The sequence below is a fragment of the Schistocerca cancellata genome, chromosome 7 (assembly GCF_023864275.1).
Source record: "Schistocerca cancellata isolate TAMUIC-IGC-003103 chromosome 7, iqSchCanc2.1, whole genome shotgun sequence".
Taxonomy (NCBI): domain Eukaryota; kingdom Metazoa; phylum Arthropoda; class Insecta; order Orthoptera; family Acrididae; genus Schistocerca; species Schistocerca cancellata.
In genome coordinates this window covers 280,706,436-280,722,425 of record NC_064632.1, presented here as the reverse complement: position 1 = coordinate 280,722,425, position 15,990 = coordinate 280,706,436, and the positions used below count along the sequence as shown (strand labels likewise).

The 15,990-nt window shown below is 37.6% G+C and overlaps 2 protein-coding genes across 3 annotated transcripts in view; one reads left to right on the top strand and one right to left on the bottom strand.

Annotated features, from left to right (window-relative positions):
• Positions 1-1,788, bottom strand: part of LOC126091988 (etoposide-induced protein 2.4 homolog) — a 56,747-nt gene extending 54,959 nt beyond the window's left edge. The window contains exons 1-3 of one of the 2 annotated variants that reach the window (XM_049907355.1): positions 1,651-1,788; positions 1,263-1,447; positions 919-1,174 (exon numbers count right to left, since the gene is read on the bottom strand). In XM_049907355.1, coding sequence (XP_049763312.1) covers positions 919-1,174; positions 1,263-1,447; positions 1,651-1,665 — 456 coding nt within the window. In that variant the 5' untranslated portion in view covers positions 1,666-1,788. Of the gene's footprint in view, positions 1-918; positions 1,175-1,262; positions 1,448-1,548 lie in introns of both variants that reach the window. The other variant, XM_049907354.1, reaches the window with a different exon arrangement.
• A 74-nt stretch (positions 1,789-1,862) lies between these two features.
• On the top strand, positions 1,863-14,729 carry LOC126091989 (trafficking protein particle complex subunit 4). The gene is made up of 3 exons (XM_049907356.1): positions 1,863-2,165; positions 14,095-14,373; positions 14,451-14,729. Exons 1-3 carry the CDS (start codon positions 1,991-1,993, stop codon positions 14,648-14,650), a joined length of 654 nt encoding a protein of 217 aa, XP_049763313.1. The 5' UTR covers positions 1,863-1,990; the 3' UTR covers positions 14,651-14,729.
• Positions 14,730-15,990: the final 1,261 nt, after the last annotated feature.

The window sequence follows — 15,990 nt, the reverse complement described above, 5'->3', positions numbered from 1 at the left end:
TTGCCACATTGTATACGCTGGATCTAGCCATTTCCACCATACTGATGATGTCACGGGTCAAAGCAAACGGGTGGAATGTGACGCTTCTGTAATGACAGTATTTTTGATATGATAGCTCTTGGCTTCTACACTTGCAAAAAAGGCTGTAGAATTTGTATAGGAATTATGCCCAATGCCAAACAGCACTTGATTCATTTTTCTTGCACTCAACCATGTTGCAGCAAATAGTGTGCTATTTTCAGAGGGTTTGTAACTCATTTGCCTGTCTTACAGAAATCCAGACATTATTTTGTGTCCTTTAGAACAACTCTTCATAATTTTTGCAATTTCTTTTTATCTGTATATGTAACTGCTGTATTTTGAAACAAAATAAATAATTACAAGATTGCCAAAGTGGGGTATCGGATACCCCCTTCCCAAAACCGAAAATCTTGTTGTGGTAGCAAACTGGCTGCTTGCAAAGCCTAATGTTTACATCCATGCCATATTGAAAACTGCAAGGGGGGTCACAATATGTAACTTTTACCAATAACTGGTTTTGATTATAATAACCATCACACCAAGATTACACACCACACGAGGGCTAGTGTTCAGAGAAGCTTAGGAACCCATCACCAAAACTTGTTTCTGCCAATAGGAAGAAACTTACGTATGATTTGGTCTGTTTTTGTTTTTTTTATTTATTTTTGTATGAAGTACAATCGCTGACACTCCAATAGGTTGCCAAAATTTCTTTCCTTTTTTCCCCAGTCATCTGCTGCACTAGTAGTAAATATGGATATATATTTGAGAGTATGATTCTAAGCTGTTAAACTTACTGTTACATACCGGAGGGCATACTGATGAGAATTCATTTCATTTCTCATACATGAATTACTAACGGTACGTAAAATTGTACAAATATTTTATGATGCTCACCTGAAACCACAAGCTATTTACAATCTTGCTTAGCAAGAAAAGAGGCAACACCCACATGGTGCTGAATGTCCAAGTGAGTATTGGATGTATCCATGACCAGACAGTATTTTCTGTGTCTGGCGAATGGCCGAAGAGTATGGACAAGAAGAATCTCAAAAACGGCAGCACCCCACATTCAAAAAGAAATATACTGAATAAAAACACAACACCATTTAGTGCACAACACTGTAGTGCCCGAGATAACACGGAAACTGTCCTGGAAATTAGAATGTTTTAGAAAGCAAACAAAATAGTATTTGACTGCCAACAGTGTTGCATGTGGATAAATTAAATACAATGCTTACTCTGGTTCTTTGGAAGACACTTTCGATGTTTCATCTTTTCTAGAGGAATCCCTTCTCCTGGGCGTAGCTTCCTTCTTGGGTGTACTCTGAGATGCCTTTTCTTTTATCTGCTTATCCAGAATAAATATTCCTACAGTACCTTTTATGCTATCTATACACCCGCGGAAAACAGCGTACATTATGCCCTAAAAGAAGATGCGTCGTTAGAACAGTGTCACTCAACACTGCAAAGTTAAGTTCTTGCAATCCAAGGCAACAAAGTACATCGGGCAGCAAGATTTTGCACCTTTGTAACACTTTTAACAGTTTCTGGGAGATGTGCAAGAAAACGGGGCCATTCATAAAGTATTCTGTTACTCGAACTCTTGTAATAACCAAAATGACTTACATAAAAATGTTCCATTTTGTATATTCCGCGAGTCACATTCAAACAAACTCAACTACAGTCTACAACATTCAGAAAATATCATTGCAATAACAAATCACGATCGATTCTCGATACGAAGCGCATGGCTACATGTCGGGGAAGGGCTTACTTTGTCATTATACTTTAGAGGAGTAACCATTCTGGTTTAAAATGCTAATACGAGAAAATAAAGATCAGTTATTTTATTATTTCGTCGTCTTCATTAAATGATAATGAAACGATAGATCGACACAGAATCTGATGTCAGGGGAGGAGCAGCTGTCACAATAAGCTTGTCCAGTTGTCTAGTTTGTGATGCATTATGGTTGTGTACGGTGTTTACATCGTATCGAAGTCTGGTGGTCTGATATTTAATCATGATCATAATGTACCAAAAATTGAGACAGAAAAAACGTTCAGTTATCCCTTGGATATTAAGCTTATACATGAAAATAAAAAGATAGTAGTTGTTTTTGGTCAGAGGGATGGTATAATGGGTAAGTTTCTAAGTGTGAACACAATGCAAGATTCTGCGTTGAACTACAGAGGAAAGACCTGAGAGTTACGTTACGTTGAAATAACATTTTTGAAGGGGTATTTTTGTACTTGTTTTTAGTTCGAAGACTGGTTTGATTAGATCTGCATGCTAGTCTATCGCGTGTCAATCTCTTCACATTTACCGCTACCAGCATTCATTTGAATTTGCACGTTTAGTCTGGAACATTACTATACGAATTCTTTTTCATTGCATTATTTATTATAAATACATGTGATTTCACTAACAATTACTCGCCCACGTTCATCACAAAATCAAAAGTACCTCCCCAGACCAATTATTCTACTGCTTGTGGCGTCTGAGTAAATCACACATTAGTTTTAATTCCTTCTAGTTTGAACTGCTACATTAAACTATTATTATTGTTACTAAGTAAACATCGTTCGTTGGCCATGCCCTGCCAGATTACGTCCTATCTTACCGACCATATATTAAAACCACTACTTAAGATAACAGGCAAAAAACTTTACGCAATACTTATTTTATAAACAGTGTTTGTAAACAAATAAACAACTCTTTACAGTCTTAAATGTTTTCTAGTTTGTGGTTACAACTGTGGTGATATGATGTTGACCAGTCACCAGTTCAACTTATAAGGCAGAATCCATTTACAGAATGTAGTGGCTGTTGCTTGAAAATTTATTCTTACAGCATAGGCATGATTCTAGCTCTGAACGTTCTCAGTGGCAATGTTTTAACGTCCAGTGGTAGGTGGTCGAACATCTTCAGGACTGCTGCGGGGAAAACTGTCCAGTGTCTCACTTCATGTGACAACTTGGAAAATCAGTGGCAGCCATATCAGATGTGTCGTAGTTGTGAATGTCTTGTCTTGCAGGAGCCTTGATTTTCTTTTATATAGGCAACAGAGTCAAATACATTCAGGCTAAGTACTGTAATTGTTCTTAGCTGTTTGAAAGTGGATCTACAGTGGTCAAATTTCATGCTTGAAGATATTATTCTTACAGCCTTCTTTTGTAGGAGCAATATGTTTCTACTTCTGGTAGTCTCTCCCCAGAGCAGTGATATGGCTGTGGAATAGTGCATGACTTATTGTGATCAAGTTCCTTCCTATTATCAAATATTTGAGCTAACTGAGGAGATAAATTACTCAAGAGCTTAGAACACACATGTTCAATGTGTTCGGTCCACATCAGCTTTTTGTCAGTTGTGATTGCCAGGAGTTTGGCACCATCAACTTTTGCTATGCGTCCACAGTCTACAACGCTGCATAATATTTTCTGGGTTGTATCTTCATACAAGTTCATTTTGTTTGATTTGATCAACTTTTTGGCTACTCAAAAAGTGACTAAATAAATAAAAACAAATAAATAAATTCAAAATCCTTTAGTGTCTCTGCTGAATTTGTGTGTCCTTAGTTATTAATGGTGTGTCATCTGAAAAGGGCAGGGTATGACCACCACAGCATTAGTCATTGACAAATATTAAAAAGAACACACGGCCAAGTATGGAGCCTGCAGTACACCGTCAAGTGCCATTTCATAAGACATCACTCCCTGGATGTGAGCACTTTTGCTGCCTGTATTTGAGGTAAGATGACTTAGCCTCAAAAACCACACCCTTTATACCATAGGATTGTAATTTTTCCAACAGTGTCTTATGAGAAATGCAATAGAATGCCTCATTTAGATCAAAAGAATTAGTGCTGTGCAGTTCTTTTCTTCAGCTGCTTCCATTATTTTTGTTGTTACATCTAGCATTGTAGTAAACGTAGATTTCCCTCGTCTGAAATCCCTGTTATTCAGTGAGAGGTTGTAGTCTTTGAAATGAAACAACAGTTTTCATTGCAGTTTCAGCACACGATATGCCACATATATCTATGCTAATAGAGTGTTTAAAACCTTTAACAGTTTTCACTATGTCCTCTGGAAGCAGTTTCTTCCTCCTGGTCAAGATACAACTATTGCTAATGCTTATACTGCTTGTAATATCAATTTCCAAGTCTGGTACTTCAGCTACATTACTCCCAACAACACCAATAAAACCATCAGGGCTGCAAGCATTTAATAGGGCAGTGGGTCTTTTTCTGTGTTCGCCAACCAGTTCACTGGCCATTTTCCATGGGTTGCAGGCTTCAGAAATGAGCTTAATATTATAACCCTTCTTGGCTGCTTCTACTTCCTTCCTGTAGAATCCTTTACCTTTCAGATAAGAGCAATGAATCATATCTTTGGCTCTGGCATCTGCTGCTGTTTTAACTTGGTCATTTAGCAGCAAAATAACACACATTGTGTTTGAACTTGTAAATACACCATCCTTGCCTTTGAAGGGATTCTTTATTGTTACTGATGGGAAACAGTTGTCAAAATTTGTTTTCAGGAGCTGGAAAATATATTTGAAACCATCATTTGGTCCCAGTCCTACATCTTCAGACTGCAGTCAAATCCAACAAGGGCATACTCCACTGCCAATTTATTTGTCTGCTCGTTTAGTGTGTGTACATTTGTCACCTGTGTATGACTAAACATTATGTAAAATGCCAAGACTCATGTTAGGATGATGGTTAAAATTTCCAAAATTTCCATCGAGCCATTGGGATTTGAATACTCCATGGTTTCCCCAAATCAGTTAAGGCAATTGTTTCCTTTGAAAATGACATGGCTGATTTCTCTCTTCATCCTCACCAAAACAATACCTGTTATATGTCTGGTGACCTATTAGTCAAAGGTACATTAAACCATAACCCTTGTGTTTCCACATTAATGTGTTATTGATTTGAGTATTCTGGATGTTAGAAGGATGTGCCAGGGAAGGAATAAGTAATTGGAGTGACTTTAAAAAATTAGCTTAGGAAATTAGTGTTCACTCTCAACTCAATATATCATTTACATGTTCCCTCACCCAGTATAGAGAAATTAAAGTACAATATGGTCCCTATTTCTGAGCAGTTAGCAGATCTGACTGCTATTTGAAGGAGCTGGTTAAATTTCCAATATTTCCCAGGATTTTTATTTGCTGGTAGGACCTGAACTAGATGAACTCAGCCTTGTGAAGATAGTTGAGGAGGAACTTAAAATGAATAGTGACTTTGAGATATTCAGTATAAGTGAGCATGCTGTCTTTGTGTAGAATGGGGAAGGTGCGCCATTCTATCTGAGCTTTGACCAAGGGCAGATTGTGATGGCCTGGAGCAAGAGCAGTTTGGAAACTGCATGACCTGTTGGCTGTTCAAGGAGTGCTGTGGTGGGCATCTTCAACACATGGTGAAACCACATCCATATTATGGCATGGGGTTATGTGGCCACCCATCATTACAGATGTTGGACATCATAGGCAGGGCAGACTGGTAAAACAGGACAGGTGACGAACTGTGGCAGAACTAACATCAGACTTTAATGCTGGGCAGAGTACAAGTGTGTATGAACACACAGTGCACCGAAGACTCCTAATGATGTGCCTAAGCAGCCGATGACCCATGCATGTGCCAATGTTAACAACACGACATTGGCTACTACGACTGAAATAGGCACGTGACCAATGGCGCTCGATGTTGGTACATTGTTGCATGATCTGATGAATCCCGATACCTTGTTCATCATACCAATGGGAGGGCACAAATCCATTGACTTCCAGGGGAAGAGCTCCTTAACACCTGTACTGTGGGCCAGAGATGAGCTGGCAGTGTCTCCATTATGCTATGGGAAACGTGTGCATCCATGGGTCCAGTCGAGTTCATGCAAGACACCATGATGGCCAAGGAGTATCATACACTGGTTGCAGACCGCATACACCCCTTCATGACGATCATGTTTCCCGACAGCAGTGGCATTTTTCAACAACATAATACACTACATCACAAGGCCAGGAGTGTGATGGGAGTCGTTCGAGGAACACAGTGGTGAGTTCCAGTTGATGTGATGGCCCTCCAACTCTCCAGATTTGAACCTGATTGAACACATCTGAGATGTGATTGAACATGTTTTCAGAGCTCATTACCCCCCTCCCCAGAATTTATGGCCATTAGGTGAGCTGCGTGTGCAGATGTGGTGCCAACTCCCTCCTGCGACCTACCAAGGCCCATTGCTTCCATGCCATGACATGTTGCTACTGTTATCCTTGCTAAAGATGGGCATACCAGCTATTAGGCAGGTGGTCATAATGCTCTGGCTGATCAGTGTATATGCTCCTCCATACCAGCTTGAGGATTCTGTTTTCCGAAGATGGCCATGGCTTCTGGTTAGTAAAATTTGATCCTTCTAGCCTGATCACAGAACTTTAATACTATTTGGTATTTTGTGTAGCCTGTTCAGGATATTTGTCAAAGTAAATCGTACAAGGCCTCAGAAGCTATCAGGCATTGTAAGTGTCAATACATCACTAGTGTTAACATATACAATAGTCAATACATTAGTGATGATAAATATAGAACTAACTTACAATGTCATACTTGGTCAGGTTATTGTTCTTGACACATATGACTTGGTACCTGTGATCGTTCCCATTTAAATACACCCAATCTGTGTAGTAGTAGTGTCAAGGCTCCTGTTTTGGCCACTACCTCACGTTGGCCACTTTGATGCAGTTAGTGAATTTTGAGGCTTCTTTTGAATATCAGCCAATCTTGCAATAGCTTATTATGAACAACATGAAATGTGCTATTCAATTAGATGAAGCATTCCTTTGTTATTGTTCAGAATCATGATTTTGTGAAAATATCTGTGTTGAAGTTGTCTCACAGAGTTTTTCTTTAAGCAACACATAATTTGTTTTTAACATTCTACACATTTAAATAAAACATCAGAATAAACTTGATCCGTTGGAAGGTAAGGTTAAGTATTATAGTTTCATTTCTTACAAGTTCAGTATGGTACAACCCAACAACATATTATTAAGCTTCTGTGGCCATTACCAAACCCATCTTTAGTCATGGTTCCCTGTTATGCCCATGCTTTTGGCCATAAGTAGAGATGTGTGTGTCCTGTAGTGGCCACTTTTAAAAATATGACACAACATCTATAATACAGATTTGGTCTCCAGGTAGGAATATTGACAGTGTAGGAAAAGATAGATTGCTACTTACCATAAAGAAGACATGTTACATGGGAGATAGGCACAATTAAAAGACACTTACAAATTGCATGAGGCGTGCTTGCTTGTGTGTGTGAATGGTGTTTGTTTCTCTTTTCATATTGAAGGCTGTGACCAAAACTTTTGTGCCTGTCTGCAACTTAACGTATCTTCTTTACAGTAAGTAGCACTCTGTCTTTTCCTATAATTCGTATAGTCAGATATTTGCATACATGCAGGTCTAGTTTGACAAGGATGGGACAGATAGTCCACTGTAGCCTTATATCAAGGGCAGGGCCGGTTTAAGGCACAAGTGACATGAGCCACAGCTTGGAATGCATAACTGAGAGGATTGTCAGAGGTGCCACAGGTGTAAGAATTCTATATGTGACATTCCAAATTTGTTGTGGCTGCTTCGGGTGCCAAAGTAAGTGGAGCACCAGGGTCACCTATGTGCAGTGTTTATAAAAAGTGCATATCACTACAAATGGTGAAATCTGACACAGGTGAAAGAGTGTGAAACAAAATAGGGTTGGGGTGGGCTCCAAAATCACTTCTGTGGAAAAATGTTCTAGTACTGGTCCTGATAATAGGAAACCATGGAAAACCTAAATCAGGATAACTAGTTGTCTCGGAGACTCCTCTCTCCTGAAAATATGACCAGTCTGCTTAAAATGGCTCAACCTCATTCATTTTACTCTTAGTATGCAATACAGGTCAGCTGATCCCATTGAGAATAGATGTTGACTTTGTTCCTTAATGTAATGATGATGTGACATATTTTGTCGTATGTGTGCAAACAGAACACTGACATTATTTCTTTTGTGTCTATATTACTTTCTGTAATGTAGGTTGTGATAACACACTGCCCTGTTGTGTAGCCTGGGGTATAGATTAGATTGAAAGATGAGAGTTTCATAAATTCTTGCAAAGAAATTATCTAATAACATAAAAAGCTGGTGCTACATTGATAATTCATTTCTCAATACCAGTTGTTGAGTGCATTATGGTACACACACTGTCAGTTGACATCAGGATCCCATGATGATGTTTGCTTTCCATTTTATGTATCCTAACTTCTTATTTGCTTACTTGAAAACTGTGCATATATCCCTTCATAATTACTGGAGATGAGCTCAGAACAAGGATAAGATATCTAGTTGTATAAGTTGCAGAGCTTTGATGTAGGGCTCTGAAAGTGTAAGAAAGAAAGAAGTTTGTTGTTAAATGGAAGAGGTGCTTTATTATTTTAACTAATGTTACATATTTTTGCCAAACCCTTACACTGTGTCATGTAAGTAAACCCTCTTTGTATAGAGCTTAACAGGCAGCTCTATTTTTTAACTGTCTCTGAAAGAGCTTATTTTAATAAAATATCCTTAATCTCATTAGGCAGTTTATTGTACAATTTGAAATACCATTAGAAAATGTTTTGAGTGTTATATTTATTCTTTTATAGTAAATATAAGTTCAGTCTAGATCTTGTTCTATGGTCATGAGCAGAGCTATTTATGCAGTAGTTATCAAAGTTATGTTTGATGTGCTTAACTGATTGGCAAATTTACTTGCTTGATGTAGTTAAAATGCTCAGTGATTTGAACAGGTATTTACAATGAACCCAAGTACTATTTTTAGATAGTATTTTTAGGGCTATTTTCTTTATTTGGGAAACTGTGTGTATATTTTGTACATATGTTCCCCAGAAAAGAATTTCATATCTAAGATTTGAGTGTTTGTACAAATGTTATGTACTTACAAGGCACTGACTGTTGAGTAACAGTCAGTGGCAGGACTCCAAGAGGATAACATACAGATGACACAGTAAATAATAAAGGTATAATTTGGAGTACTCGTAAACTAGCTCTACAATAAGCTCTGGGAGCCATGCTGCAAATTATCGTCAATGCATTCTTTTTGCAATTTAAAAATACTGATAAAAAGTTTTGTTGGCTCCTTAGTATACTGCTGTGTGTTTTATGACTTACAGCATTATAAATTACTTTGAGCACAGTAATAGTAAAAAAGTGGCATAGGTTCCTCAGAGCAAATATACACTTCCTTACTTATTATACTAGCTTTTTTGTAATGTTTATCCTGAAGACAGTTTGAAATCCTTTATTATCACAAGGAAAAATTGATCGCATTTTAGTCTGGTTATATTAACATGCGTTGATGTCATGTAATATGTACATCATCATCTTTTCTTGACTGATGAGGAGGGAATTTGCATTACACATTTCATCAGCTATTAGTTCTACTTCATATTAAAATATCTCTACTGTTCTTGTTATTACACAGGCCATGAGATCATTAGAAAAAACTACTGTACTTACATTGTTGCTTCATGTTAAACAAAGTCTACATTGGAATATCAACAATAAAAAGAATAGACTGCTACTCACTAGAAAGATGACATGTTGACTTGCAGACAGGCATAATGAAGAGACTATTACACACTGAGCTTTCAGCCACAGCCTTCTTCAGAAAAGAAAGAAACACAAACACACATTTACACATGCAGGCACATTTGACCACTACCTTCGGCCTCTCTGGCCAGACTACAACTGTTGTGTCCAGAGTGGGGCAGGGAAAGGGGAGGAATAGCAGGGTATGGGTAGCAGGAGAAAAGAGTGCCATCTAGTGGAGCATGCAAGGCAAAGGTGGTAGGACAGTGTTACCAGGTGCAGCATCAGGAGGCTATGTGTGATGGAGGAGGTGGGGGGTGGGGGACAGGGCACAGAAAAGGATAGGAGCAGAGACGGGAAAAGACTGGTGGTGCATTGTCAGTGAGCATTTCACAATGAGGGCAAGACGATATGAACTGGGAGGAGATGATAGGACAGAGGGGGTTGAAACTGTTGAGTGAAAGGTATTCGGACAGTAGGTTATCATAGGTTTCGGGAGCAGGAAATGTACAAGACCATGAAGATATTTTCAGTGAACCTGAACCACTCAAGAGTTTGAGGTTTTCGGAGACTAGGAATGGGCCATAAACAGGTTGCCGTAGGATGGTGCCATGCAGATGCCTGTGGCTATGCTGTGGATTCGTTTGTATACCTTCCCTTCGAAGGAGAAGTAGTTGTGTGTTAGGGTAAAATTAGTAAGATGTATCAGGAATGAGGTTTGTAGTCTGAAGGACACTGGGAGAGGTAGTGTTCAGTTGCAGCAAGACCGTGGCCATGAGGGATGTTAGCATATAGGGATGCTGCATCAACAGTGAGGAGTAGGGATTCAGGAAGTAAAGAAGCAGGCATGTGGGCTGGAAGAAAAGCAGTTACGCAAACAAACAGTGGTACAATTATGAAAAGGATAGATGGCTACTTGCCTTAAAGATGACACATTGAGTTGCAGACCAGCATAACAAAAAGACTGCTACACGTGTTCCATCAGTTGTACAGAAACTCCCTAATATAAATAGTAAATACAGTTTGAACTTGTACTTAGATTCATGTAGAATACCAGCATGCGTGGACAGCCACCCAGACTATATACCACTAAGTTCAACACGAAAAATTCCAGTAAACAGTGGAAAAGCCCTCTGGAATAATAACAATATGAATTAGGATAGGTTGCTACTCACCACATAGATGAGACATTGAGGGGCGGACAGGCTCATTTAAAAGCAGACTAAGCTATCATACAAAGTCCTTCATCAGATTTAGAAGAAAATCTGGGAAGAGACTTCATCTGATAGATTAGTCTACTTTCAATGGGAGTATGTGCTTTTTCTAAATCTGGCAAAGGAAGTTGTCCAATAGCTTAGTTTACTTTTAAATGTGCTTGTTTGTTGCTCAGTGCTTCATTTATGTGGTGAGGCATGAAGTATTCATGTTGTTAAAACATTCTGTAAATTATGTAAGATTTCACTTATTCGCCATGATTTTCTGTACCTTTGTAGAACTGCAGTTGGTTTTATAATGTTTCACATGATACTGTAACGAAAGCTTTTGATAAATCAAAGTGTCTTCTCCAAACCACTGATCTGGTTTCCGTATGCACAACACACTCTGCAAACAAAAGCAAAGCAACTTAAATTGTATCTTAACCCAGTATTAGTTGTGATTAATTATCACTTAAGACTGAGTGTATTTAAAGGTATTTTTCAATTGAACTGTCCAGTGTAGATTGTGTCACTTCTGACACAGACCTGCAACTGTCACAACTTGAGAAGCCAGCTTCCTAATTGACTAGAATAACTATTATATAATTTCTGTTAAAAAGAATATCAGCCCAATCAATCCAAAGAGCACGAAATACACTTAGCAGGCTTAAACAGTTTCACTAGCCTATCAATAGCATGACCTGAGTATTCCTGGGAGAGGAACTAGTTATGATATTAATGCTCTCAGGAATAATATAATTCTCCACTCACATTCGGGAGGACGACGGTTCAATCCCGTCTCCGGCCATCCTGATTTAGGTTTTCCGTGATTTCCCTAAATCGCTTCAGGCAAATGCCGGGATGGTTCCTCTGAAAGGGCACGGCCGATTTCCTTCCCCATCCTTCCCTCACGCGAGCTTGTGCTCCGTCTCTAATGACCTCGTTGTCGACGGGACGTTAAACACTATTCTCCTCCCTCCCTCCTATAATTCTCCAGACAAGCAAAGGTGAAGTTTCCCATATCATGTTAGAACATTTTGCCCAAATCATCACCACCATCATCATCAACAACTACTATGATCCAGCCATCTACAGTAGTGAACATTCTCTGAGAGGAGCAGTTGTGGCTTCAGTTCTTCCAGTGATAAAATCTAAAGCAGTCCTTAAAGGCAGTGTCTGGTATCATCCTTACCCTATACCTCTACTATATTATAAAAATCTGTTACACTATTTCTAATGCGGTAATTTTACAATGCTTCCCAAGCAGAGTTGGGAGTTCCATTGCTCTTCATAACCCTTTGCAATTTGTAGTCATTCACTTGTCTCCTGAGAAAACTGAAACAACAGAATCATTTTGAATGTGAAAATGTTTACTTGCGTTTTATTGACCTGTGGAGGTAAGAGTCATGCTACTGTCCCTTCTTTCAATTTTGACATGAATACTGAAAGACAGATATTGAGATAAGTAAATACAAAATACTCAACTACAAGTGCTCAACAATGGAAAGGCTACTGAACTCAATGTGATCTCTGTATAATTCTACATATAGGATAAGAAGCAATGTATTCCATTGCAGCAGCAAGCATAAAAAAGTTTAGAAAATGGTCCAAGTCATTCTTGTTTCCAGGAAGGGTTCTGAGACAAATGCACATGTCTAGAGACCTAATTCACTGACAGTGTATTTTAAAACACATTTTATGCTCGTGTATTATGACACAGACTGAAACCTTCTGTGCAGAAACCAATTCCACAAACATAAATTTTGTGAAACTGTGATCTCTCGATTTGTCCGTGAGATCTAGAAGAGAGTAGATTTGGGCACCTGAGTTGATGCTATGTTTAATAAATTTATACTTTGCCATCTTATGAATCAAACACGAACTCGACCAGCTTTTTGTGATTGGATTGAGGGCTACTTGGCTGATAGAACTCTGTGTCATTCTTAACAGATTGAAATAGTCAGGTATGAAAGTGAGGGAGCTACTCTTCAAGATATTTATAAATTATCTGGTGGATATCTGCCAGTATATGAGCTTGTTTTATATGCCAGATTGTAATAAAATGCAGGAAACTTTCAAAGGATCAAAGTTTGGTGCACAAATTGTCAGCTATAAGTATAAGAACCATAAAATATGCAGCAGTATTGATCTGGTCCAACCTATTGTGGAACAATACATTAAAGTAGTCATAGGAAAAGCAGACACCAAACAAATTCATTGAAAGAATCTTAAGGAAATTTTATTCACTCAATGAAGTGGTAAGTTGCATAATCCTCATTCAACTGATTCTTGAGCATTGCCTGTCAGTGTTGACACTTACCAGTAAATGTTGCAGCACATCACTATAAATATCACCATTGTTAATTTTCAACATTTTGGCTTCATATGGGGAGGAGAAACACTGACAAAAGACTCACCAGTTTGTGGTGAATCTGATTTACACATTTCATTATGCTACATTTTGATGATTTCCCATTTATATTACCATGAAAGGACAGAAGAAAACACAGTTGAAATCTGTCCTTTCTTTTAGCTGATGACAGCCTGTTTTAAAATTTTGCAGGATACAAAGTAAATGTTTTAGAGTTCATTGTATTGCAATGTGGCTGGCTCATCTTTTTTTAGGACTAAATGTAGTACTTAAGCCACTTCTCTTTCCACTTCCCTTCCGATTTTTATCTAGTGTTTGAAAATCTTAAATTACCCATGTTTCAACAGTTTATTATGGACACTACTGACCCAACAGCGTAACTTCCACAAAACCTTTCCTCCTCATCCACCACCACCCCCACCACCACCACTCTTATTCGGAATGTTTGCTCTGTTGTTGTGGGACTTAAGAGTGGTATTTGTCAGGGTGACAAGTTTTTACTTCATTTTTTTTTTTATTCCATTACACATTTCTTTTCCTGCCATCCTTGTTTGAAAACAGATATTTTTTACTGGCACTAGTAATCCAGGTATTGCAAGTTTTATTTAACAAATAAATAAACATATCTTTCCTTATTTCAAACTGTTCGATGATATGGGAAAAGTTGGTAAATATGTGTAACTTTTAAAACCACCATTAATCACCTGGGAAAAATCGTAGGTTTCTGTGTGGAAAGGAAATGTCAGCAGTGATCTGTATAGTTCCAAGGGATAAATATTTATTCATAAATAATAAAAGAACATTCTTGTTGAAATTTCTCATTTGCTGTATTTATGACACAACATTTATTACATTTTTGTTATTTTTTTCCAGTTGGACATGTCTTAATCTCAGTGAATGGGATACCAGTCACAGGAAGACAACTGGATGATGGTAGAGATGTATTTGAGGTTTTAGAAAATGAAGAGAATTTTCCTCTTAACTTGAGATTTGGAAGATCTAAAATGACAACCAATGAAAAAATTTTCTTGGCCAGCATGTTCTATCCACTCTTTGCAATTGCAAGTCAGTTAAGTCCGGAGCCAAGAAGTTCTGGAATTGAAGTACTGGAAGCAGATACCTTTAAACTCCATTGCTTTCAGACACTCACAGGTGCAGTAACTTTGCACCTCACATAGTATCTTAGCATATAGTTTATGAAGCTGACAATTTGTTTTTTTCTTTTATAGGAGTAAAATTCATGGTGGTAGCAGAACCTCAACAACAAGGGATGGAGGTCCTGTTAAAGAAAATTTATGAATTGTATTCAGACTATGCACTGAAAAACCCATTTTACTCATTAGAGATGCCAATAAGATGTGAACTATTTGATACTCATCTCCAAAGTTTACTTGATACTATAGAAAAACAAGGAGTAAGTAATGTGTAGTTGGTAATACAGGAAGGAACATTTGAAAAATTGTTTGTTTGTTTGTATTATAAATATAAAGCTTACAAGAAATCTGTGATATATGACTAAAATGATTGTTCAATTTGCTATTGAAATGTAGTTGATAAGGAAAAAAATAATTTTCATATTGGTTTAGAAAAAAGAACAGCTTGTTATATTTCTGATTTCTGTACCTCTGATCCCCAAAATTTTATCTGATTCTGGTTCATCATTGATTTTTATGGTGCCTTTCTTGTCATCATTGTAAGACACATTTCTGTTGTTCTGTCTTTGTTTCTTCAACATATGAAAAATCGAAAAAAAGTGATAGTGTTGCTGAAATCTTGGACTGAAGTAGGAGTCACATAATAGCACAGTTTGGGAGTAGTTCACATTTCTTTGATGTATTTGCAAAGCTTAATTGTGGATGCTGCATGAACTATGAAGAGGGGAGCAGACAATGTCTTATTCTTTACTTAAATGACAACACAATTAGTCTTATGTACTTTTAATTGCTCAGTTCCTCAACTAACACAGTGAATAGCTACATAATTGGATAGATAAAAAACTTCTCACGAAGTGGCAGCAGAACACATACATAAAAGACTGATGTGATTGGCAAGCTTTTGAGCCAGAGCCGCCTCCTTGAGGCAGAATGGTTGAAGAGGAAGGAAGAAGAAGAAGGAAGAAGAGGAAGGAAGAAGAATGAAGGAAAAGGACTGGAGTGGTCTAAGAAAAGGGGTAGATTTTGAGAAAGTCACCCAGAACCACGCATTAGGGCAGACTTACCATACAGGATGAGAAGGAAAGACTGATTACGAAGCATGCTGGGAGATTTTTACTTCCCATCATGTTTTGCCATCTGCCTCCTTAAAATTTATTTTTTCAATTTCAAGTAATTACCATTAACATGCGTAAATATTATCTGCATTTCCATAGAAGAGAGAGGTTGGTCCTCAGTTTTAAAGAATATAACATCAGATCTAATTTCGTGCTTAGTTTTATGTATGTAATTGATTTTCTATTTTATTTTGACTATTCCTAGTTAGTATCTTTTGTTATAGGTTGAAATCAGTAATTTTTTGTAACTTAAATTCTATTGTTGACGTATAAACAAATATAAATTCTGTATTCATTATAAACATTTGGAAGATGAAGTACTAGTAATCTTAAAGTATCTGTTTGGCTGTAGTTGGAAACACGTTAGCAAAGCCAGCCCTTAATTAATTCCAAACTAATTAACAGTTTGTCCAAAGTATTGTTTGTGTACTTATATTTGTTAATTTCATGACTTAAACAAATAATTCGGCTTAACCCTCGCAGTAGAAGAAACTGTTAAA

Excerpts from the sequence above, each read along its gene's own strand:
- LOC126091989 (XM_049907356.1), top strand. The coding sequence starts at position 1,991 with ATGGTTGTGTACGGTGTTTACATCGTATCGAAGTCTGGTGGTCTGATA. Across the intron at positions 2,166-14,094 it reads TCAGAGGGATGGTATAATGG|TTGGACATGTCTTAATCTCA; the intron begins GTAAGTTTCTAA and ends ATTTTTTTCCAG. Across the intron at positions 14,374-14,450 it reads TTGCTTTCAGACACTCACAG|GAGTAAAATTCATGGTGGTA; the intron begins GTGCAGTAACTT and ends TTTCTTTTATAG.